Source organism: Gorilla gorilla, chromosome 9 (assembly GCF_029281585.2).
Source record: "Gorilla gorilla gorilla isolate KB3781 chromosome 9, NHGRI_mGorGor1-v2.1_pri, whole genome shotgun sequence".
In the NCBI taxonomy this organism is placed as follows: domain Eukaryota; kingdom Metazoa; phylum Chordata; class Mammalia; order Primates; family Hominidae; genus Gorilla; species Gorilla gorilla.
In genome coordinates, this window is record NC_073233.2 from 52,792,097 (window position 1) to 52,817,633 (window position 25,537).

The 25,537-nt window shown below is 42.3% G+C and overlaps 1 protein-coding gene across 24 annotated transcripts in view; it reads right to left on the bottom strand.

The window, feature by feature from the left end:
• AMBRA1 (autophagy and beclin 1 regulator 1) overlaps positions 1 to 25,537 on the bottom strand; it is a 205,014-nt gene that overhangs the window by 25,567 nt on the left and 153,910 nt on the right. For all 24 annotated transcript variants that reach the window (XM_055354792.2, XM_019037126.3, XM_019037124.3 and 21 more), the window contains 3 exons: positions 20,792 to 20,902; positions 12,153 to 12,341; positions 10,766 to 10,920 (listed from right to left, as the gene is read on the bottom strand). In XM_055354792.2, coding sequence (XP_055210767.1) covers positions 10,766 to 10,920; positions 12,153 to 12,341; positions 20,792 to 20,902 — 455 coding nt within the window. The remainder of the gene's footprint in view (positions 1 to 10,765; positions 10,921 to 12,152; positions 12,342 to 20,791; positions 20,903 to 25,537) is intronic.

The window sequence follows — 25,537 nt, forward strand, 5'->3', positions numbered from 1 at the left end:
AAGAGATGGCTCTGGTCTTCATGTACAGACACCCTAAAAACATCTCAAGTAAAGGTTTCTTTAATACTAGTCATGTGCCCTGAAGCTCCCCATGGGATGTTCAGAACAAAGCTTGGGTGGCCTGCTGAACACCCACCCTGTCCTCCACTCTTCTCTCTGACACAAGAGACATGCCGTGCAGCTACACCACCAAATTCTATTACACTGGACGTATTATCACGAACAGAGGACCCTTTGTGGGGCTGAATACAAAACCCAGCTGCTGATTCATGATTGACGAGTCCTGGTTTCACCTGTCTCCACTGCAGCTCTTCCCTGGTATATGACGAATGCTGACAGCAACCCCTCTTCCCAAAGTAGATTGTTCTCATTTCTGTCTAACATCTATGAAGGGAAATAGAATCAATATGCTAGAAAGAAGAAATTTCTTAGAGTTAGTGCAGTCTCAGCATGTTAATAGGGAATGAGTCTGGTTGCCAAGATCTTTGTGGTTCTAAGGGAGTAGAAGACAATGATTGCTCCACTTCTGGTGTCCAAGACAATCTCTTGTACCGCTTGCCTCTCTACCCCTCAAACTCTAATAGGAAGTGAGAGCAAAAGAAAACAGTTCTCAGATCAAAACTAAAAGTGTCTTGTTTCTTGTTCAAAGATAGACAGGAAAAGAATGAGAGGGAGCCAGGAGGTCAGTGGGAAACCTTCTTCTCCATCCTTTTAAAATGAAGAGGAAAAAGGTATTGCAGCCCTCAACAAGATGGTCATATTTTTTTTCCCCTACTGCATGCCAATAAAACTCAGACCAGTAGTTCAAGCAGCAAACGGCACTGTTCAGATCAGCCCAGATAAGAAGCTAAAAGAAAAACTTTGTGGTTATTTTGTTTACATTTGGGAATCTCATCATCTGTAAAGCTAAAACCTTGCAGTGGTGGCCAGAGGTCAAGTGCAGTTGGCAGATCTTCTTTAAGACAATGGAAGCTGGCTGGAGGAAGTGGACAACTGGAAACTGAGGCTACAAGAGCTGTGGAAAAAGGTGCAAGGTGCAAAGCAAGGGGGCTTTGAGGAAGAAAGGAACTGTGAGGAGGAAAGATGCCTTCTGGGTAATGATGGGAATTAAGGAAGGCTTAAGGTTTTAGCGAGGGTTACTAGAAGAGAATCAACTGAGAAGAGGGAAAAATCAATAGAAAGAAGATGCTAAGAGACAGCTGACCTTTCCATTGGAAATGGATGGCTACATATCTTGTCACAGGCTGAGAAATGCACATATCCTAGAGTGGCAGTGGGAGAGATACCTTGGCCATCTTTTCTTCTTTTCCAGCTGTTGATCTGCTTAGATCAATGAATTATTGCGTTTCTTCACCCCTAGGAAAGTCTGATTGCTTTTCAAAAACTTTAATTTCTTTTACTGTCTCCAAACCTTTATATTCTATGTTGGAATTCAGAATTCACAAAATGTTGATGTAATTTTTATAATTTTTATTATTTTATTTTTTTTATTTTTTGACATGGAGTCTCGCTCTGTCGCCCAGGCTGGAGTGCAGTGGTGCGATCTTGGCTCACCGCAAGCTCCGCCTCCTGGGTTCATGCCATTCTCCTGCCTCAGCCTCCTGAGTAGCTGGGACTACAGGCGCCTGCCACCATGCCCGGCTAATTTTTTGTATTTTTAGTAGAGACGGGGTTTCACCGTATTAGCCAGGATGGTCTTGATCTCCTGACCTTGTGATCTGCCCGCCTCGGCCTCCCAAAGTGCTGGGATTACAGGCGTGAGCCACCGTGCCCAGTCAATTTTTATTATTTTTAAATTTTTACTGTTCTGACAGAGCAGGACTAACTCACAGGCAGTGCACCCATTTTTTTTTTTTTTTTTTTGAGATGGAGTTCCGCTCTTGCTGCCCAGGCTGGAGTGCACTGGCACGGTATCAGCTCACCGTAACCTCTGCCTCCTGGGTTCAAGCGATTCTCCTGCCTCAGCCTCCCGAGTAGCTGGGATTACAGGCATGGGCCACCACGCCTGGTTAATTTTGTATTTTTAGTTGAGATGGGGTATCTCCAAGTTGGCCAGGCTGGTCTCGAACTCCTAATCTCAGGTGATCCACCCGCCTCAGCCTCCCAAAGTGTTGGGATTACAGGCATGAGCCACTGTGCCCAGCCAGTGCATCCAATTTTTAAAGTGATTATTTAAAAACCCAAATCATAGCTTTGTTTGGAAATTTTTAAAAAATCAAAATACCAAGTCACCTAACTCTCCCCCTTTGAAGCAGGAACAAATCCCTAGATCGCACATATCCAAACCAAAGCTCTCTCCCAGCAGAAAAAAAGGGCAAACAGCAAACAGCCTTTTTTTTTTTTTAATTTGTTCAAATTTGTTGCCCTTTGTTACTATTGACAATGTGCTGCCTTCAAGGCATTTCTAGGCAACCTCCTATGATTTGCTGAGTCCTACAAACTTTGTCTTATTCATTTGTTCCTGAAGGAGACCCCAAAGACAGTCAGAGGACAAGCTTTTTATTTTTCAATTGGCCCGCCGCTTTCCAAAGGCCACCCCTGGCCATTAGGATCAAAGCACAGAGATTACTTCAGCTGAGGAATCTACTTCTGTGCTAAAAGAAATACTGAGGCACTCATGGCTTCTGGAATTCCCAGAAATTATACTCGCTGGGCGTGATGGCTCCTGCCTGTAGTCCCAGCACTTTGGGTGGCCGAGATAGGAAGATCACCTGGCACCAGGAGTTCAAGACCAACCTAGCTGACACAGCAGGATCTGTGTGTCTCCAAATAAACAGCCAGGCATGGTGGCACATACCTCTAATCCTAGCTACTTGGGAGGCTGAGGTGGGAGGATTGCTTGAGCCCAGTTATTAAAATTTACAGTGAGCTATGATAGTGCCACTGCACTCCACCGTGGGTGAGATCCTGTGTCTTAAAAAAAATTTTAAACAAATAGGCCAGGCGTAGTGGCTCATGCCTGTAATCCCAGCACTTTGGGAGGCCGAGGTGGGTGAATCACGAGGTCAGGAGTTCAAGACCAGCCTGACCAAGATGGTGAAACCCCATCTCTACTAAAAATACAAAAATTAGCCAGGCGTGGTGGCAGGTGCCTATAATCCCAGCTACCTGGGAGGCTGAGGCAGGAGAATTGCTTGAACCCGGGCGGCAGAGGTTGCAGTTAGCCGAGATCACGCCACTGCACTCCAGCCTGGGCAACAGAGTGAAACTCTATCTCAAAAAATAAATAGAAAGAAATCAATTACTCTGGTTTCCACATCTCTGGGCACAGAGCACAACACAAGTTCTTGAACTTCTGTGGCTTTCTACATCTCAAAGGAAATGGTCTAATGAGTTCTAGAGATTCACCTTGGATAAGACAATGCTTCTGTATCTTTTGCTTGATCCATTTGTGTGTGTGTGTGTGTGTGTGTGTGTGTGTAAGAAGTAGTATTTCTCTGTTCAGGACAGGGATTATATTAAATACTTTCAGTTTTTATAAATATATGAATTGATTTTCCTACCAATTCTTGAAAAAAAGGATGTTTTGCCTTTCACTTTTTAAACTATCTACTGGGAACCTCTCATCATGTCTCAGTGCTGGAACTAGAACCTGGAGAAACTCATTGATATCGGTTAGAACTGTGGAAACGAGGCCGGGCGCGGTAGCTCACGCCTGTGATCCCAGCACTTTGGGAGGCTGAGGCAGGTGGATCATGAGGTCAGGAGTTCGAGACCAGCCTGACCAACATGGTGAATCCCTGTCTCTACTAAAAATACAGAAATTAGCCGGGGTGGTGGCATGCACCTGTAATCCCAGCTACTCGGGAGGCTGAGGCAGGAAAATCACTTGAACCCAGAAGGCAGAGGTTGCAGTGAGCCGAGATCATGCCATTGCACTCCAGCCTGTGCAACAAGAGCGAAACTCCACCTCAAAAACAAAAAAAAAGAAAACAGCGGGCTGGGCGTGGTGTCTCACGCCTGTAATCCCAGCACTTTGGGAGGCTGAGGCGGGCGGATCACGAGGCCAGGAGATCAAGACCATCCTGGCTAACATGGTGAAACCCCGTCTCTACTAAAAATACAAAAAAATTAGCCGGGCGTGGTGGTGGGCTCCTGTAGTCCCAGCTACTCGGGAGGCTGCGGCGAGACTCCATCTCAAAATAAAAAAAAAAAAAAAGAAAGAAAACATCGTGGAAATGAGTAAGATGCTCCCTATTTTCAGGATTATCTCATTACTACCTTGATTCAATTAGGGCATACTGAGTAATGGGCTGTTACAGTGATAGTGGTGGTGAGCAGGGTGCACATGCGTGGACATGCAGAGAAACCCAGGGCACATGAGATTTCAAAGTAACACACACTTAGGAAGCAAACGTTGCATGCCTCCCGCAGCTAACTAAGCACAGTGAGGGCTGGGGAGATGGCAGTGAAAAGACCAGAAGAAGCCAGGCATTGCATATGGACGCACTACAGAGGAAGGGACTAGGTCCATTTTGTTCACTGCTGCATTCCTAGACCAATGATAGGGGCTCAATAAAGTTTTTTTGAGTGAAGAGAATAAAATGCAGCATAGACTGCACTCTACTAAGAGGCCACAGAGGAAAGACACTGTCAGAGTTGGTGAATCTGTCATGGAAAAATTTCCTAAATGAATGGCTCTGACTGCAGTTCTAGTGTTATTTTTAATTTTTATCTTGCCCCCCTCCCTTCTCTGACAAATCACACCAGAGACACCTCTTACTTCTCCTATACCCCTTCCCCCTTTTCCTACAATGTTCTGAAGAAAAGAACTTTTTGAGGATAGATGCTTTGTACCACATCTCAGAAGTCAACTTTAAGATAATTGCAGCGGAAGCAGCTTTTAATCAACTGACAGGCAGCTTTAAGAAAATTAATGAGGACAAAATTTTAGGAAGAAGTAAATCATTTCTGACAACAAAGCCATCTGTCTTTTATCCCAATCTCCCCTTGAAGAAATAGTACCCTTCCAGGATACAAAAATAAAATATCATTATTTTTGGTATTTGCCACCCCCAAGTCCAGACACGATTAAGAAAAGGCTCAGTTTCCTTAGATTTCTAGAGAATACTCTGGATTGAACTAGAATTCTAGGTCACTTTTGGAAATCAAACTTGCAGAATATAGGGAAGCACAGATGATTAGGACTATATTATAAGCTCAATTCAAGGGCAGGGAAGGAGAGAGTCATAATAAAGTTTGTAGATTGAAGAATAAAGCTGGGACAAGTCAAAAGAGCCTATATTTGTGAAGTTATATAAATTCTGGTCAGTGCTGACAGCACTGGGCACTCATCCTGACCCAGGATCTAAGCCACAACTATAGTTACCACTAATTTGAGAAGTCTAGATCCCAGGTTTTTTCTATGGTTCATTTTAATGAACTTATAATAATAATGATCAGCAGCAGCAGCAGCAGCAGCAGCAGCAGCAGCCATCATTAGTCTCTGTAAGGATGGATACCCAACGGTATAAAAGAAAGCAAGCAACCTAATGTTTATTTTCAGAGATAGTAAGAGATAGAGCAAGAACAAAAGCGGAAAGGATCAAGATACATTGACAGGCAAGGTCTAGATGGAATCGCCCTACAGCCCATGGTTCGTTCTTAACTTAGCGCGAAGAGTCATCAGGAAGGCTTGTTAAAACACACATGGCTGGGCCTCGCCCCCAGAGTTTCTGACTCAGCAGATCTTAAGTGGGGCTGAGAATCTGCATTTCTAATAAGTTCCCTAGAGATGCTGATGTGGTCCCCTGGGGGCACACATTGATAACTGCTGTGCAATCAGATTTGGGTGGGATGTAGGTCTATAAAAAATGGTAACAGGCCGGAGCGGTGGCTCATGCCTGTAATCCCAGCACTTTGGGAGGCAGAGGTGGGCGGATCACCTGAGGTCAGGAGTTCGAGACCAGCCTGGTCAACATAGTGAAACCCTGTCTCTACTAAAAATACAAAAATTAGCCGGGAGTGGTAGCGAGTGCCTGTAGACCCAGCTAATCAGGAGGCTGAGGCAGGAGAATCACTTGAACCCAGGTGGCAGAGGTTGCAGTGAGCCAAGGTTGTGCCACTGCACTCCTGCCTGGGCGACAGAGGGAGACTCCATCTCAAAAAAAAAAAAAAAAAAAAGTAACAAATATGCTTTCCTTCCCTGCTGCCTGGGACCTGTTTAGGGTGAGGGGGAGGCATATTGCTAGCGCTCTAGAGGGAGAAGGGGTATAAAGGGATAGTCCACTACTGACCAGCAAAACTCTTAGGTCAAGAAAGGAAGAAAGAAGAAGGGGAATGGGGAGGGGAAGAAGAGGAGAGGGAGAGAGATGGATACTTTCTTTTCAATGTGTCCTACGAACTATTGATTTGTCTGGGTAACACTCACTCAACTGTTGGCTATGGTTTTACCACACAGCCACAAAGAAAAAGCTTTCAATAAAATTGACCCTTAGGTATTGGAGGCTTTCCCTTAAAGACCATAATACTGTTCCATGGAGAAGGGGGAGCAAAACTGCATTCTATCCCAGAGCTTCCTCCTCAACCCAAGTCAAATGAAGGTGTCCTTAGTCATCCCTTCTGCCAATAAAATGACCTGAGAGAAAAGCAAACTACGCCCGGTGAGATTCAAGTTCCTAGTGCCTCTAGGATCTGCAGCGATTAGGCAATGAGGATCTTTTCCACTTCTTACTAAACCACTTATGTGCCTGTAATCCCCACTTATTGGGAGGTGGGGGTGGTCCATGTTAATTCCAGTGTTGAAAGCACTAATCCTTATTCTTGCTTTCTAGCTCAAAATGCCCTAGCTTCGTCCTCATGGCCCTGAACCTCCCTGCCCAGTTGCAGGCTTCTGCCCCTATTCCTAAGTAACACAGCACTTACTGAGATACAAACTAAAGGAAGAATGTGGTATATGACTCTTTCTGGTTTCATTAGTAATTTTGTATTTTTGTTATTATGCTTTCACTTGGTTACAACCAAAGTTATTATACTGTGCAAGTTGCCACTATTTTAGAAAATTAATTGCAGTTCTCTGTTACAATACTGTGCCTGGTTCCAATTAGAAAATGAAAGCCGAGAGGGAACACAGGCAGTTTAGTGTTTTGAGAATTCAGCAAAACTTCAGCTCAGCAGTCTCTAAAAGCTTAACCTAAAAACAAAACAAAAATTAACAAAAAGCCCTCTCTGGCTCAAGTAGAAGGGAATCAGACAGAAAATAAGATTCTGAGTCATAGAGAGTAGCATATCCAGTCTGGAGGAATCACAAATGGACAGTGGGAAGGGAGAGAGAAAATATGTGCCCAGTCTTACTTTCCTGACTTACCCATCATTAAAACTGGGAGGACTAACACGATAAACAGAGAAGGGAAAGATCAAAAGGACCCTAGATCCTAGAAATAAGGAAAAAATTAAAATGATTCAACATAAAGAAAAGACTCCAGCACATACAGCTATTCAAGGGAGAAACCTGGAAAGCAGCAACAGCCTAGAAAAGATGGGAGGTGAGGCGCAGACAGCCAAAAAGCTGAGTTTGGTAGGAAACAGAAGACAAACACCACTGTGCCTGCAACATAGTTAGCAAAGAATCAAAGCACCATGCACAAAACCACAATGGCAAGTAGACCTGAGACTGACTCTGCCTTGCTGAGGAGGCTGAGGGCAGACACCTAAAATGAAGAAATCTTGTTTTAAAAATACTAATCCTGGGTCCCTCTGACTCCCATTCTTATTCTGATTTTAGGTCTGACATGGATCTGTATTTTAATAAGGACCCATGCAGTTCTACTGTAAGTTGTCCAAGAACCACAGTTTGAGAAGCACTGATCCAGAAGTCTGAAGAACTGCTTAGAGTAAGTGCATCAAGGCTAATAGCAATTAGCAATTCATTTTCAGAAGAGTTTTCATATGGGATTGTGTCAGAGATCATCTCTTGGGGAGAGATGTCACTTAGTGCCATCTTAAAATAAAACAATGCTCTGGAGGATGTTCTCCTGGGAATGTCTGTTGGCCCAACACATTTGCCTCTCTGAACATTACCACAGTGAATTCCAAGAGGTAACACCAGACAGAAGGGGAATTCTGGGTAGCAAAGCTCTAGGACAGGCCCATTACCCACTAAAGCATTCCTTTATGGTCAGAGCTTGACATTAGAGATGGAGACACCCACCTAAACTTACCTGTGCAAAGAGGGAGATGCTGTACTGTCCCATTAAACCCTTGCTCCCTGTTCTCAGACAAAAATTCACTTCTTGCCTTAAACGGTGATACAGCACAGCTATCCAAAAAAGCTGGTGTCTTCCCTTCCACCAATCACTGAATTCAGGGACATTTGCTAAGTGATCTGGTGCCTTTGGACGTAACGGGCAACCAAGACCTGGAAAACCAGAAACCTTTCTGTAGCATGGGGGTTTAAAGTCAGACTGGGTGGACACTTGGTTGACCTAAACCTTGTTGAGATGCCTTGATCCTGTCTCTTGGGTGACAGGAACACTTCCCAAATGGGAACTTTCTAGGTACTTCAGCTCCCTTTCTTAGTGCTTGGTGGCAGATGGTACCTACTGAGAATCAAAAAAGGTTCACCAGGCAGCCTGGCAGTAGTAGTAGCTCCAGTCACCAAGCATGCAGCTGCTGGCTAGCTGCCTTGAGACCCTTGGCAGGACAGCCAGGGGCTGACTGGATTACCTCATCTCAGCAGAGAACTACATTCCTTGAGCTGCCAGCCCCATATGTGACAACAGATCCCATCACCTTGGCTTCTGCTTTGTAACTGTTTGTCTTCAGCCAGATGTTTCTGGCTACTATGGAAAAGTGGAACTGTGCTAAGATGGAGAACTGGCAGGCTGTGTGCAGGAGCTGGGCAAGAGCCCTGGCTTATGAAAGAAGCTAGAGAGGTCTGTCAGAGCTACCAACATCAGATTCTGTCTCTTAATGATTTAAACAATTATTCCACAATTAGGCCGGAAGGGTTAGAAGAGCAGCTGTTGGGACTGGGATTCCAGGTGGTGAAAAGCAAAGACCAGGTGCTTTTACCAGCCAAGTCTGCTTAAGAGAAGCAAAAGAAGAATATTTAAATGAAAACTCAACTTCCATCCTCAATTATCTAGATAAGAAAATAGACTTGATGAACATCCCACAATGACATCTCCTATTCACCCAATGTCAAATATTTCCAGCCATATGGAATTCAAGATCAGAACTTTCTTGTCATTGTGATATCAAGAGGAGAGAATGACTTGTTTTCCTTTCAGAAGCTTGGTGGGACATGATGTTATGTTACCCATCATTGGTTCTGCTAGTTACCACCTAGAAATGATAAGGAGGATGCTTTATTTTTATTTGTTTATTTTTTTTGAGATTCTCTTTCATTCATTCATTCACTTTCTACTAAATGTCAGGTTCCGCATGAAGTTCTTGGACTTCATAAAGATAAAACAGACACAGTCTCTATTCTCAAGGAGCTCACAGCCCAGGAGAAGAGAGTGACATGGCAACAAATAACTGCAGTTTGGTGTGACAAGTACTGACATGAGAATGTGTAAGAGGTACAATGATAGCACAAGGAACGAGTGATCAATTCTATTAAGATGGATGCCACAGAAAGTAAAAAGCTTGCAGGTAGCTGGAGACAGGGGACAGGAGGGCATTCCAAGTAAAGGTACCCTGGCAAGAAGGCACTTTGACAAATTCAAGAAGCTTGAAAAGTGGCTCAGTGTAGTTGGACAGAGGATATCTGTAGGAGACAGGAGGGAGAAGAGGCTGGAGAGGAAAGGACCACACCAGGCCACCCACTTTCTATCACTTTGTATATAATGGGTGCTATCTCTAGTTTTTTTATTTAAAACAAATGCTTCCCATTCCAGATATTCAACAACCATCTACATGCACAGCACTAAATGAGGGACCTGAGGGATATCCCTCTAAGGAGCTTACACTGAAGCGAACTGGGTGGATTAAACACATACACTACACAGCTAAAGAAGACAAAAAATGGACCAACAAGTACATCCAACTATAAATGGTACAGATTGCACAAAGTACTAAGGAAATTCACAGGTTCTTGGCTTCTGACAAAGCTTGAATACTATCTAATTAGAGAACTGTTCAAATGCTTGAATCCCCTTGACAAAACCCTGGCTAAATGAGCACCTATGGGACGTGGGACGTTCACTCAGGCACGTTAGTCCGGCTGAGGCCAAAAGGCCACGAACCACAGGATGCCCAGAAGGCTTTTATGGCAATATAAGAGAGACGTGCCTTAGACAAGACAGGGTCCTAGACAGGACCTTTTCTCCACTGGTGAAATGAATGGGATGATTAAGAATACAGCAACTGCCTAAAGTCTTCATCTTCCATCATAATTGTAACCCACAGAAAAAAAAACATTTCATGGCATACTATTACTTTTTACAGCTTGTTTCCTCACACACACACACACACACACACACAAAGCTTTAAAAATAAGCATTTCATTGGGTCCTTTACGCATCTCCAGATTAAAAGTTTCACGTAGAATTAAGGAAGTATTCAGTTTATCTGAAGATACTTGCAGGCCTCTGGGGAATGCAGCACATATTCTAGGGTGTGAGGAAGGGCCTTTGATAGTCCAGAGCTTCCACAAATGAAGCCTGCTGGTCATGGATGGGCTTGACTACAGCCCTTCCTTACTCCTTATGACTGTGTGATAGCTCTGGTCCTGGATGGGAGGTCACACCACTGTCCCCTCATTACCCTTCCAAGCCTAGGGCAGCTGCCATACAGTGAAGGCACAAGCAATGGCACTCACCCTCATGGAGGTCTCTCCACCATGGGCCTGTTGCAGCCTGAAGACCTGGGCCACCATGTGCTCTGTGGAGGGGTGCAGCAGGATCCTTCGTGAGGCCAAGCCCACCATTACATATCTGCCCATTGGGGACAGGCTCACCGAAATGGCATTGGGACCTGAGGGCCAACAAAACAGAGAAATATTTCCTAGGCTTCTGGCCATTCCAAGGAAACAACTTTCACTCTTACTCTTGTCTTTTTCTCTAATCTTCATATTCACTTGCTCATCCTGGTGTTATCTCATAGGACTGTAGTGAGGAGTATGATGAGAAGGCATATACATACTGAGTATAGTGTTTGACATACAGAAAGCACATAATAAGGCTGAACGCGGTGGCTCATGCCTGTAATCCCAGCACTTTGGGAGGCCGAGGTGGGGGGATCACCTGAGGTAGGGAGTTTGAGACCAGCCTGACTAACATGGAGAAACCCCGTCTCTACTAAAAATACAAAGTTAGCCAGGCGTGGTTGCGCATGCCTGTAATCCTAGCTACTCGGGAGGCTGAGGCAGGAGAATCGCTTGAACCCGGGAGGTGGAGGTTGCGGTAAGCTGAGATCACGCCATTACATTCCAGCCTGGGCAACAAGAGCAAAACTCCATCTCAAAAAAAAAAAAAAAAAAAAAAAAAAAGAAAGAAAGTACTTAATAAATGTTAACCATTGTTATCAACATTTAAAAAAATTGTTAACATCCTGTAATTACTATTTTGAAACCCACTTTTTTCATTTAATACATTATGAACACTGTTCTGTAAGAGCATTTTAAGGGCCAATGGAGCAGTTCTATCACTGCACCATCATTTGTTTAGTCAACTCTTAAAAAAAAAACAAAAAACACTTAAATTCGACTCAAGGTGACACCAACAAAACAAAACACCCACCCCACCTCCCCGCAAAACAAACAAACAAACAAACAAAAAACAATCTCAAGGCAACAATTTGACATTTTTCTGTATGGTAACACTGCTGTGAACACCCTTGTATGTAAATCTTTGTATAGTTTTCTGATTATTTCCTTAAAAGCTGGATTGCCAAAGAGCTGACACATTTTGGGAGGTTTTAAATACACAATGCCAAACTGTCTTGCAGTGCATGTGTGTGCTACAACCACCTCCTCCCTTATTCCTGACCGTCGTAACAGGGGCATGCGGTAGGACTCTAATGCTGAGATGCTTCTGCAATGTTACTAGCCAGCACTCCTGCAAAGCAGTCTTTCTCTGGCCTGTGCCCCAGTGAAGGTAGGGGCAGTATGTGACCATTACTCCCACCCAAGCTGTGCCTCACCTAGCAATGACCATGCCAAGGCACCAGCGTCCCTCTGTCATTAGGTTGGGCTTCCTATCCCTTACCAAATCGCTTGGTGTAGAGCATTTCGCCCAGGTTATGGGGGGCCAGGGAGTACACTGCCAGGATGCCTTCATCGGGAAAGCCCCTCTGGCTGCTGGGGATGAAAGCTGCCAGGAGCTGGCCATCTGCAGAAATGTCACAGCTGGCATCATTGTAGATCTTGCAGTTCTGCACCAGCACATTCACGGAAGCTGCATCAGACAAAGAAAGAAAAGAGGATAAGAAACTTTGGAGTTGATACTGTAAAAATTCTGGGGCCAAGAAACTTTAGGGACTTCCTAAGGGCCTGAACCTTGTCTAGAAATGCTAAAGAATACCTTCTCATTCAAACTAAAATGTCAAATGAACAAAACACAGGAGGCAAGAAAAGTATGTCTCTTCTCCCACCTTAGCAGGAAACTACAGGATAGTCAACACCACCACAACCACCTGCTGAGTTTTAGTTCACATTTAGGAAATACCGCTTGAGAGATTAGATAAGGAAAAAGTTATTAAAAATTATTCCTAGAGAACCATTTAACAGCTGTTATTGTCCCAGAGATCAAAACCAAGATAAATGAAAATGCAAACCCATTGGTTCCAAGAAAAAGGTGATACAGGTAGAGCTTTCTTGGGGCAGGAATCCTATTCAACACCTGTTATGTGACCTTGGAGAAGAAAGTCATTTCATAAATTTGTATCTTACTTTCTCATTTAAGAGAAAGAGAACTGGAACATCTAGAGACCAGTTTTCTGGAACAGCTCCTTGCTAATACTAATCTCTAACTCTACCAAGAGAGGAAACAGAACAAAGCCCAGCTGCGGCTGGATGGCCAGGGCTCTTTTCATTTCCCACTATGCTCTATGCCAATGACCATGACAGCCCTAGTCTGCACTTAGCAGCTCCTGAGAACAAACTGCAGGGTCAGGCAGGCAGCAGGCTCAGCCTGGTAAGGTGGCAAGATCTGAGGGTGGAGGAATGTCTGTTGGTGAGGAGCATCCACTCCACACGACAGGACCAATGAGATGTTAACTGGCACTGTGCCTATAGGCCTTGTTTCAGTTTTCATTTGAATCCCTCTCGGAGTCCCACTGTGTGATTCCCTGCCAGGAAGAAGTGGCTTACCCTTGATGTGAGCATAGAACAAGAGTGCCCACATCATGGGCCCAGGCAGAACAGCACAACACATTCAAACAGACCAAGCTCATCAGGGCTTTGTCTCATTTAGATATACCTCAAGCAAAAAAACTTTTCACTGTTTCTCTTATTTGAAGGAGATGTCCACTGTCAGAGGCATTGTGGTAATTTTTTAAAAGCCAAGCTCAGCTGCCCTCACCAGAGTCCAGGTGATCTACGGCAGTAATCCAAAGAAAGTCAAGGGCAAGTTTCCCTAGGAAATTACCTCAAGGAAAACAAAACAAGGAATTGCTCTTTCAGAGGCCCCCAGGCTTATGCGATCTGATACTTAAGAGTGATTTGTAAAACTCTATTTGTTCTCCTTTCCCTGTGTGTTGCTAATGAGATGACAGTGTATATCAAGAAAGGCATCAGAACACATTGATTAGGCTATTGTGCCAACTGGGGGCTGATACCTACAGCACCATTACGCATAAAACCGAAGAGGGACCACAAGGATGGTTCTGTTTGCTAACTAATAAAATAATGATATCCAAATACTCACTGCTATCACCATTAGGCCTTTCTACTGCTCAACTCCCAACCCACCATCTGGTCTAGCCTATAAGGCTAGATTTATCTAGTTAGCACTGGGACAGTCTGCTACTTACTACTCAGGGTCCCAAGCCCTTTGCCAAAACAAAAACAAAAAAAAACATGGCAATATCCCTCTCCTTTTCTGGATCAACACATGAATCCAGCTGGGGATACAGAACCAAAGGAACTGGGAGAAGTTTCAGAAGTGAGACCATCTTGGTTTTCTAACTCTGAGGCTGACAATGCTCAGAAAAATAAAAAGAAACTAACAATTTACACTCTAACCACCAAAAGCAGGGAGAGAAAGAAAATAAAGAAATCATAAATATTAAGTAGTACATGAACCTAAATAGGAAAGGAGATGAGACTCTATGGGCTTTAAGACAGCTCTGAACAGTTACCATTTTATCTACATTTAATGTCTCGAAAATGTCTGTTGGGTATGTTATTAAAGTAGACTTTCCTATCTTGCTGTTACATAGATCCAGCTCGTGTGTGTTAACGTTTATTTTGGTCAAACACCTAGAAGGCTATAGTAACCCTCAAAACTCATCACCAACACACAAAAAAGCATTTAACTGCTTACGGAGACAAGGTGTGCAGAGGAGAGTACAAGTAAGGTTTTCCTTCTTCTGGAAAGCTTGGCTCTAAAACCCCTTAAAAACTGGGCATATGGACAAAAAGCATTTCGTCAGCCTCAAATCCAGGCCACTGTGCTTGCATTTGTATTATATGATGACGATTCCAAGTCAATAGCTATCTCCCAAATTCTGCCCTCTCCCCTGACTCCACCCAACTTCATAACTCTTCCTGGCTACTGCAATGAGCTCACAGAGATACGCAAAGGACAAACGAAAAGAGAATGCTGAAAATTGTAACAGCTTCTCCGGTAGCATATTCAGTTTCAGAAATTTTGCAGCTCATGATCTGGGGTTTCACTTCTACCCTAATGGGATGTGGTGGCATAGAGTGATTTGGTAGCTCCATTGCACTGGGTTCTGTTTACAATTTCATTCTCACATTTGCTGTTTGTTGTCTATTAATTTCACATGTGGAAAAGGAAATGTTCAGTTACAATAAGTGTCACTGCTTCCATTCACTTGTGCAGCTTCCTCTCGTAAGGCTGAAATTTTGATGAGTTAATTCATACAGGAAGAGATTTCTTGGATCTCAATTACTTGTTTATTTAGGCCACAGGAAAGTAATGTACTAATGACAAAGAACAACTAACTCATCCTTTTTGGATTCAACAATAATATAAGGTAGAGAGAAAAGGGAGAGAAGTAAAATATAGCCGAAGACACCAGCTATAGCTTATACACCATTAGAAGTCTTTGTGGTGCTCCATACCTTGTGTGACCCCAGCAGTACACAAACTTTAACACGTATCAAAATCACCAGGAGGGCATATTAAAACACAGAATGCTGGGACGGGGCCTGAGAATTTGCATTTCTAACAAATTCCCAGGTGTCTCTGATGTTGCCGGACTGGGACTACACCTGAGAAATGCGACCTTGTCAAATAATCCTTAGTCTCGGAGATGCATCTCCAGCAACTGGCTTTCACTTAAAGGCAAAAAACATATTGGAAAAAAATGATGGGGTATTTAGCTGGGCAGTGAAGAATGGAAATAAAGATTAGGAAAGAAAGGATTTTCAAATCAAAACTGCTCTAGAACTTCAGGGGGCAGCTCCGGAGGGAGAAAAAACAATGCAGGAGACAGCAGGAAGCCACGTTCCAGACTCTGCAATGTAATCTCCTCCCAATTAGAAATGATTTCCAAGTGAAAATGCCCTAGCAGGGAATGGGAGGGGTTAGAAATACTGATGCCTGGAGGAGCAGATGGCTCTGCCTTCCTATCAGCTCCATAAATTATAAACAAACACCTTGTACAAAGATCGATTTGTAGCCTGTTGCTGGCTGGCCAGATGAGGCCATGGGAGCAATTAGCAGTTGCAGTGCTTTTGCAAATGCATTAGATACCGATTTGGAAAACCCAAGGGGGGTTAAATCAGCAGAAAAATTTCCTCCTGGCTATCTCTGAGCCCCCTGAATTTCAGAATAAGGCCTGTACAGAGCTCCAGATGACCCATAAACACTCTCTGAAGGCACTATATCCCCTGTGGTATCGCCTGCCCCACACCACTCATCCGCCGGGTTTCTTAAGGCCTGTTCTGACAGGACAGCCTAGTGACCAATTCCATTCACCCAGTAAGAGTTCACTCTTAAAAATCATAGTGAATCTAATGTGCCACTTTTTTCAGGAAAGCAATTTCAAAATTATTTATGCATGAGGCCTTATTCATAAACTTCTAAACACTAATCTCAAATCTCAAGTGAGAGAAGCAGGTGGCAAGATCTTTAGCCTAACTCCAGGAAAAGGTTAAATGCAATTCACATAAATCAACTTGGTGGTTGCTGAACTCATCAGTAAAACACAGAATCAGGCTGGGCTCACACCTGTAATCCCAGTACTACGGGAGGCCAAGGCAGGATAATCACTTGAGGTCAGGAGCTTGAGACCAGCCTGGGCAACACAGCAAGATCTCATCTCTATAAAAAAAAATTTAAAAATCAGCCAGATATGGTGGCATGTGCCTGCAGGCCGAGTTACTTGGAAGGCTGAGGCAGGAGTATCATCTGAGCTCAGGAGTTTGAGGTTATAGTGAGATATGATCGTGCCACTGTACTCCAGCCTGGGCAACAGAGTGAGACCCTGTGTCTAAAAATAATAATAAGTAAAATAAAACATAAAACCTCAAAGATTAAACTCACGTGGAACTTTCAAATGAATAATCAGATCACTAGAACAGAACAGAGAGTCCAGAAATATATCTAAATACAGAAAAGAAATTAATAGTATGATGAAGACGACATCCCAAATAAATGGAGACAAATGGATTATTAATTAGTTGGGACAAGTGAGTAGCCATATGGGGGGGAAATTGGATCATACTTTGATTATTTGGGACTAAATTTCCTAGTGAATCAAAGACTTAACTATTAAAAAACTAAAATATAAAAGTTATAAATGATCTCCCTAATGATGACACAAAACCAAGGAACCATAAAAGGAAAGTTGTATAATTTTGACTCCTTAAAATAAGTTCTATGACAAAAATAACCTTCAGCAAAGTCAAAACTCGAATGACAAGCAGGAAACTCCTATTATAAGTTAATTTTCTGATTTATAAAGAATTCCTGTAAAATTGCTAAGGAAAAGACCAGTAACACAACAGAAAAATTGGTAAAGCACATGGACAGGTCAAGAGAAGGGAACACAAATGGCTGTGTATATGAAGAGGCATGCAATCTTGTTTGTAACACAAAAAATACAAATTTAAAATGCCCACATACTACTTTTTTTTTTAACATATCAGATTTGCAAATATCCAAAAATTTGATAGTACATTCTATCAGCAAGAGTTTATGAAATCAGGCACTCTCATGAACTCCAAGTGGAATAATAATTTGGCACGAGCTGTATAGAGTGTGGTATGGCAATAATTACACACTTTTCCCCCCTGCAATTCCATTTCTAGAAATGTATCCTACAGATATACCTGCATATGTGCAAAATGATAAACTGCAGCACAGTTTGTAGAGTAAAAGATTGAAAATTACCTAAAGGTCCTTTAATAGTAGAGACTAGTTAGAAAATTATGGTACATTCATACAATGGAATACTAGGCAGTCACAAAAAAGAACAAATAAGCTCTTTATATACTGACATGAAAAGAACACTGAGCTATACTGTAAAGAAAAAGTGCAGAAAGTACAGACGAGTACATACAGCATGCTACCATTTGGGTTAAATAAAAGGCAGAAAAACATAAATTTGCATTTGCTTGTATATACATATAATATTTCTGAAAAGATATATAAGGAATTGCTAACAGTGGTTACATGTGAGGAGGAGTGGTAGGATTGGGGGGCTTCTTACCGTATTAATCTTTTATATTTTTTAAATTTTTGAACAGTAATATCAATTTCAGATGACAAAGAAAGAAAGTGACAAAATAACAAAACAAAATAATTTTAAATAAATTATGGCCAACTTTAAATAAATTATGGAACAGAAAGCTAGAAATGAAGAAGCAAACTTCATTTTCAATAAGGGAAAAGGTGGATTGTGGTTAATTTCCAGCAGAGTTAAAGAATGAATTACTGGACATGTGGCCTATAAGCACTTAGAAATAGATGGTTGCTGCTGAGGTTTCATTGAGACAGGACATGAAAAATTAAACTGATTTTCCTTGTCCAATAAAGATACCAAGACTGGCATCAGGAAATGCCACAGACAGAGAATATCTTAATTATTTTAAGGCAACTGGCAAAGTCTTATAATATCATACAGACAAGATAGAAAAATGTCGTCCTCAGATATGAACAACCAAGCCCAGAGTGGTAATTCATAAACCAAAATCAACATAGAGGAAGTCCACAGTAATGTACTACAAGGCTTGGTGCAATGCCCTGCCTGATTCACTACTTTTTGCTAACAATCTGAAAGAAGACAGAAAAGCATGTTTATTGAATTAGTAGACAATGGAATATTGAGAAAGAAGGACTAAAACAAAGTTCAAATAGATGATGAGAGGCAGGAAAAAGAAACTACAGTTGACAGAAAAAATTGAATAGAAACAAATACAAATCTGTTTTCGTTATTAAAAGATAAGCTGGGCCGGGCACGGTGGCTCACGCCTGTAATCCCAGCACTTTGGGAGGCTGAGGTGGGTGGATCACCTGAGGTCAGGAGTTCGAGACCAGCCTGGCCAATATGGCGAAACCCCGTCTCTGCTAAAAATACAAAAATTAGCTGGGTGTGGTGGCGTGCGCCTGTAGTCCCAGCTACTTGGGAGGCTGAGGCGGGAGAATCGCATGAACCTGGGGACGCGGAGACTGTAGTGCACCGAGATCATGCGACTGCACTCCAGCCTGGTGACAGAGCAAGACTCTGTTTCAGAAAAAAAAAGATCAAGCTGTACAAGTACAGGAAGGTTGAGTCTTGGTTTATTAACAATTATCAAGAAATTTTAAGTGACTAAAAATTCAAGAGTGGCTTCTGAAAAAACTGCTGAAACCATAGGGTAAGCTAATAGTGTCTGAAGCACCACTGTACTATGTATTCGACAGCTCACATCTAGAGTTTTCTATTCTTTTCTGCCCTCCTCCACTGAAAGTTAAAAGGAAAGAGGAGCAGAACTGTCAAGGATTTGGAAATCAGTGAAAGGAATCTAAGGAGGTTTGACCTTTCAACAAAGATTTAATGGAAAATGGCAGCTTAGTTTAAATAGTCAGAGGACTGTCACTTGAAAGAAGCATTATGAGATTTATACTATGGAGGTTCAGAGACAGAACTAGGACCAATGGGAGAAAGTGACAAGGGAAATGGTGGCTCAGTGCAAAAAAAAAACTTTTTTTTTTTTTTTTTTTTGAGACAGGGTCTTGCTTTGTTGCCAAGGCTGGAGTGCAGTGGTGTGATCTTGGCTCACAGCAGCCTCGACCTCCTGGGCTCAGATGATCCTCCCACCTCAGCCTTCCAAGTAGCTGGGACTACAGATGTATGCCACCATGCTCAATTAATTGTGTGGGTTTTTTTTTTGTTTTTGTTTTTTTTGGAGATAGGGTGTCACTCTGTCACCCAGACTGGAGTGTAGGGATGTGATCTTGGCTCACTGCAACCTCTGCCACACAGGTTCGAGCAATTCTTGTGCCTCAGCCACCCGAGTAGCTGGGAAAACAGGCATGCGCTACCACACTCAGCTAATTTTTGTATTTTTAGTAGAGACGAGGTTTTATCATGTTGGCCAGGCTGGTCTTGAACTCCTGGGATCACGTGATCCTCCCAACTCAGCCTCCTAAAGTGCTGAGATTACAGGTGTGAGCTGCTACACCTGGCCGAAAGAATATTTTAACACAAATCTAGCAGTGATGGTCAGGCCACCTTGTCAGTGTGGTCTATCATCAGAAGCAGTCAAGCAGAGGCTGGACCATCACTCTCAGAAATGTGCAAGAGAGAGCCCTTCACGAGGTAGAAAGTGAAATGAGAGGTTTAAAATGTTGTGACTCCAACAGAACAACTGGGATGTGGACTGCAGACTTCACTAGAAGCAAGGAAACTGAAACAGTCATGTTTGTAAATCAGGTATCAACCATACCATCGAGATGAATAAAGATACGAAAACTGGCATATCAGGAAATGCCACAGACATAGAATATCTTAATTATTTTAAGGCAACTGGCAAAGTCTTATAATATCACACAAACAAGATAGAAAAATGTCAGCTTCAGATATGAACAACTAAGCCCTATGGGATTATAGGTGCATGCCATCATGCCTAGCTAATTTTTGTATTTTTAGTAGAGACAGGGTTTTACCATGTTGGCCAGGCTGGTCTTGAACTCCTGACCTCAAGTGATCCGCCTGCCTTGGCTTCCCAAAGGCTGGGATTACAGGCGTGAGCCACCGCACCCAGCCTGTAACTCTCAATTAAGCAATTCAGCAAACATGTCTTGCACCCACCCTCAGCAGCAAACAATGTAAGGTACTGAAGTAGACACAAAAACAAAGATTTCTCTGCTCTGAAGAGTTTGTGGACTAGTAGTTCACTGGCCAAAACCTAAAGTTTAGGTGGAACTGAAAAGAAGAGAAAGAGAAGGGAGTGTAGGATCCAAGAGCTAAACCTTGTGACCCTTTTAGGAAAGACTACAGTGATGTTAATTAAACTCGATTAATCCAGATCTTAATAGACTTAAGTGTATGGTATGGTTGATATCTGGTTAACGGACCTGAAAAGAAAGTTACAGAAGAGGTGTAGAAATGGCATGTAGATAACAACTGCTCAATAGGATGACGAAAAACCCAGTGCTCCATGAATTTTTGAGTTCTGGCTCACCAGCAAATATAACCCTTCCACTGATACCCCCATTAGACATTGACTTACCATTACTGATTTCAGGGAGGTCAAACTTAGTGAAGTCCCACCACTGGAGCCGGTAGGTAGTATTGGCAATGTTACTGGCCACAGCAGACTGTCCATCACCGATCACTGCCCCTTATGAGGAAGAAGTCAAAGACAGCACATTATATTATTTATCCACGTTTCCACTGCAAAACATAAAACAATACTGGGATTAGTAGTGGGGAGAGAAGAGGAAAAACTAGACTATGGCTGAAGAAAGCTAATGAGTCCCATCTGGCAAGTCTTTGTCTCAAAAAAAACCAGGCATGTTTGCCAGGGAACAATTCAATGTGGAAATATAACCCCATTCATCAGTCCTTCCCATTGTTACTTAACATTTACTTAGTGCCAACAATGTGGCAGGTACTGTACATACATGGTCTGGTAGGCTCAACATCTAAAAGAGACAGGTGAATTTTCACAAAAATGTGAGAAAAGAAAAATGAAAAATGGGAAGACACCATTAACACAGAAAAGCCAGTAGCATTTCAGTCCCTGGACATCCTGATAGTAAGCAGCACTCTTTCAGACAAAGTATCTCCTCCTTTATCACTTTCTTCCTAATAGGACATCTCAAAAACAGGCTTCCTCCAGGGAAGAGGCAGCTACTATACAGCTGATTGGATAGAAACAGACAGTAAAAAACAAATAAGGTAATATTCATTCATCTCTTCTGGACCCCTGGCACGTAACACAATAAAAATTTATGAGCCTCACTTTGTAGCATCAGAATATTTTTATTAAGGCCATCTTTTATAATACCTACCCCCTAAGAACCTCCTTGAATCCACATTTGCTTGTAACATCTCAGGGTTTAACTTTCTCTGAGATATATTCTTCTGTATGACATTTTTTTCCTTGGTAACCAATTAAATAAAAAATGGATTTTTTTAACAGGGTGACACTTTAATTTGCAGTTGTATTTCATTTACATGAACATGTCATTTCCTCCTCCTCCTTCTGAGGTGCATTTCATACACAACCACCCTCCTTCTGATCAGACAGAGTCAAACCCTGTTGGGAGAATAGAACATTCTTGTATGCTAGATAACCTAAATGGTATTCTCAGCTGTAAATCAAAGGCTACTTTCAAAAACTGAACTTGTTAGAGTTTACCAGCCTTGGAAAAATGGACAATTTCATACCCAGATTCTTCAGTATCACCTAGTCTTCCTCCTCTGCACATCACTGCAAAAGCATCTTGTGAACTGTAGTTTTTTTCTTTTAGAGAGCGGCATTTATTGCACTGCTACTCCTGGTGTCCCTTTCTTTCCCTAAATGATCAAGAGATGGTTCAAAGAGAAAACCTTCACACAAGCCAAGAAATATGAGAAAAGTACTCTCTGCACTCTTCCAGTTGCTGCTGGCCACTGTGTCAGAATACTATTTTTCAGCATTAATTTACTGATAGTCTTGTCTTTGTCCCATTTTCAATTTGTAAGGAAAAGTACAAATAACAGTTCATTTCCAAAATGATGATACTTCTAGATCATGCATTCTCAACATGGGAAATATCATCCCCATGGGGGTAAAAATTGGTTCAAAGGGGCAAAAAAAAAAAAAAAAAAAAACAACTTAGTGTAATCATTTGTTCCCCCCCAAAGCATCAGAGTATATAAATAGATACACATTGTATCTGTGATATTAAAATTTCATGGGAGGAGAGACAAGTAGGGAAAAAATGTCTAAAAAGGTTCCTCAGGAGGACAATAATGGAATAAAGGCTAAAACAAACCGTTCTAGATAAATGAATACCCCCAAAACAAGACATCCTTTAAAATCTTGCAAATTCAAAGACATAAGCCCAGTCATGCTCTCCCTGAGACCTGAGAATGACAGCATTTGGGGGTGTGCTGTCAGTGAGTCCACTGACCTCAAATCTCTATTTGAGGTCCCTGTGGCGTATCATTCAGATGAGGTAAATATATACCCTTGCTTTAACCTTCACAGAAAATTCCCCTTTAATAATTATATCTGACTTTTGCTGAACCTCTGGGTCATGATGAGGGTAAGATACCTGAAGGACTTTATTAAAAGGAACTTTCTTGATTTTTCTATGCCTCTTTGATAATGAAAATCATTCTTTAGTTACAAGGTCTACCACTTCCCTGGAAGGAATTATTCCATTTCATTCTGATCCAGGCTCAGTTCCACTGAGTTTCCGAATTGTTTCCTGGGCTTGCTTATCAAGATGGTTGACACCCTCCTTTGACCACTAGTCTCTCTCAAATTACTTTAGCTCCTTATCATTTTCTCCAGCTTTTAACAACCCCAAATGATAGAAGGTAAGTTGATTTTCTCAGTACATGATGAACAAAATGCTAGTTGCTAAGAGAGGGTAGAAAATAAATTGAAAAAACAAACTTCATATTTTAAGAGCTTATTCTGGGGGAAGGGATAAGAACTACAAACAGGAAAACAGTTAAGGAATAATACCAGATGCTTTTTGAGTACTGTGGATCTGCAAATGGGAACACAAATGATTAAGACTCCCAAATCCCAGCTCCAGAGGCATCCTGTACTGTCCATGTCTCAAGAAACGTCTTCTGGAGAACAGCTGTGCCATAAAATCAACATGTAGGGTTGCCACTATGTGGAAGAGACTGGGGAGGTGCTCTCTGCCAATGGTGCCAGGGTGCTGAGGAGGAATGAAGCCTGGCACCAAGGAGAGTCATTTTTTTGTGTGTCATATAAACACAGATTAGGGAGCTAAAGATGCCAGCAACAGATTAGAGTACTGTTACCAGGTTCTTTTCTTCAAGAACTGAGGCCAACTGAGCCTGTCTCTTGGAAACAACAGGAGGAAAAAGCCTGATGTTATTAAAACAACCCCAACCATTTAGTAGGCCTCTGGCCACTAAGATGAAGGCAGGAAATGTGCCAGAGGGGGTTAATGGACTGAGCTAGAAAGTATTTACATACGAGGCACTTAGCCTCAGAAACCAAATCCTGAGAGACTGCTAAGGGATTTCTAAGGTTTCAAGGTTCTCCCATGTAGTAATGACAGAATGGAACAAGCTAGACTCAGAGTTTCTCAACCTCTGCACTATTGAAATTTTAGGACAGATAATTATTTGTGTGAAGAGTCTTGTGCATCGCAGAACATTTAGCATCCCTGGCCTCTACCCACTAGATGCCAGTAGCATCCCACTCCACATAGCTGAGACAACCAAAAATGTCTCCAGACATTGCCGAATGTCCCCTGGGGATAAAAATCATTCCTAGTTGAGAAATGCTAAGCTAGATAAACATATCCTACATTTTAACTCCAGGGTAGGTGCTCTTAGCACCACTACTAGAATGTCTGCTGCTAACAAGTGATGCTGTTATAGTCATGGAAAGAAACTAATCCAAGGCACAGCATTACAACTTCAACTTTCAATATTTGCCAATGGGATCTTACAGCTTGTTTTTTGTTTGTTTTGAGAATACAGGTTTCAGAATCAATTGGACCAGATTTTGACACTTCCTGTCATTATCTACTATAGTGTGACTTTGTATAAATTAATCTCTCTGAACCTCAGTTTCCTTATCTGTAGAAAAGGGTATAATAGTACCTACAACTTACAGGATTGTTGGAAGAACTTACTAAGACAATAAATAAAAAGTGGTCGGGCGTGGTGGCTCACGTCCATAATCCCAGCACTTTGGAAGGCCAAGGCGGGCAGATCACTTGAGCCCAGGAATTTGTGACCAGCCTGGACAGAGTGAGACTCTATCGCAAAAAAAAAAAAAGGCCACGCGCAGTAGCTCACACCTGTAATCCCAGCACTTTGTGAGGCCAAGGCAGGCGGATCACTTGAGGTCAGGAGTTCGAGACCAGCGTGACCAACATGGTGAAACCCTACCTCTACTAAAAATACAAAAATTAGCCAGGCGTAGTGGTGTGTGCCTGTAGTCTCAGTTACTTGGGATGCTGAGGCACGAGAATTGCTTGAACCCAGGAGGAGGAGGTTGCAATGAGACAAGATTGCACCACCACACTGCAGCCTGGGCAACAGAGCAAGATTCTGTCTCAAAAAACCCAAAAACACAAAACACAAAAATTAGCCAGGTGTGGTGGCGTGTACCTGTAGTCCCAGATACCCAGGAGACTGAGGTGGGATAGCTTGAGTCTGGAAGGTGGAGGTTGTGGTGAGCTGAGATTGCACCACTGCACTACAGCCTGGGTTACAGAGCCAGACCATCTTGTAGATAGATAGATTAGATAGATTAGATAGATTAGATAGATAGATAGATAGATAGATAGATAGATAGGATTAGATAGATAGATAGATAGATAGTGATGGCAAATACTAAGTGCATAATAAATGGGCTTTAAAATTATGTCTGTCATCTACTCCACTCTCTGTGTGTATTTCATCTACAGTTACAGCCTGGGTGACACAGCCAGACCATCTTGTAAATAAATACATAAATAAATAGTGGTGGCAAATACTAAGTGTCTAATAAATGGCCTTTAAAGTTATATCTGTCATCTACTCCAATCTCTGTGTGTATTTCATCTACAGTTACACTACTACTTACACCAGCATCAACAGACAGCTTACAGAGAGATGTCCTTGTGTAAGAGACTGGCCCAAATAGTGTGCCAGGGCCAAGAGAGAGAAGTGTTTAATCTGAAGATTAAAATAAACTGTCTAGGCCCTATACTATTTGGCAACTTTCTCCTTGAAAACAGCCCAGGCCAAGACAGACCACCTTCTGGGCCACAAAACACAATGTAAC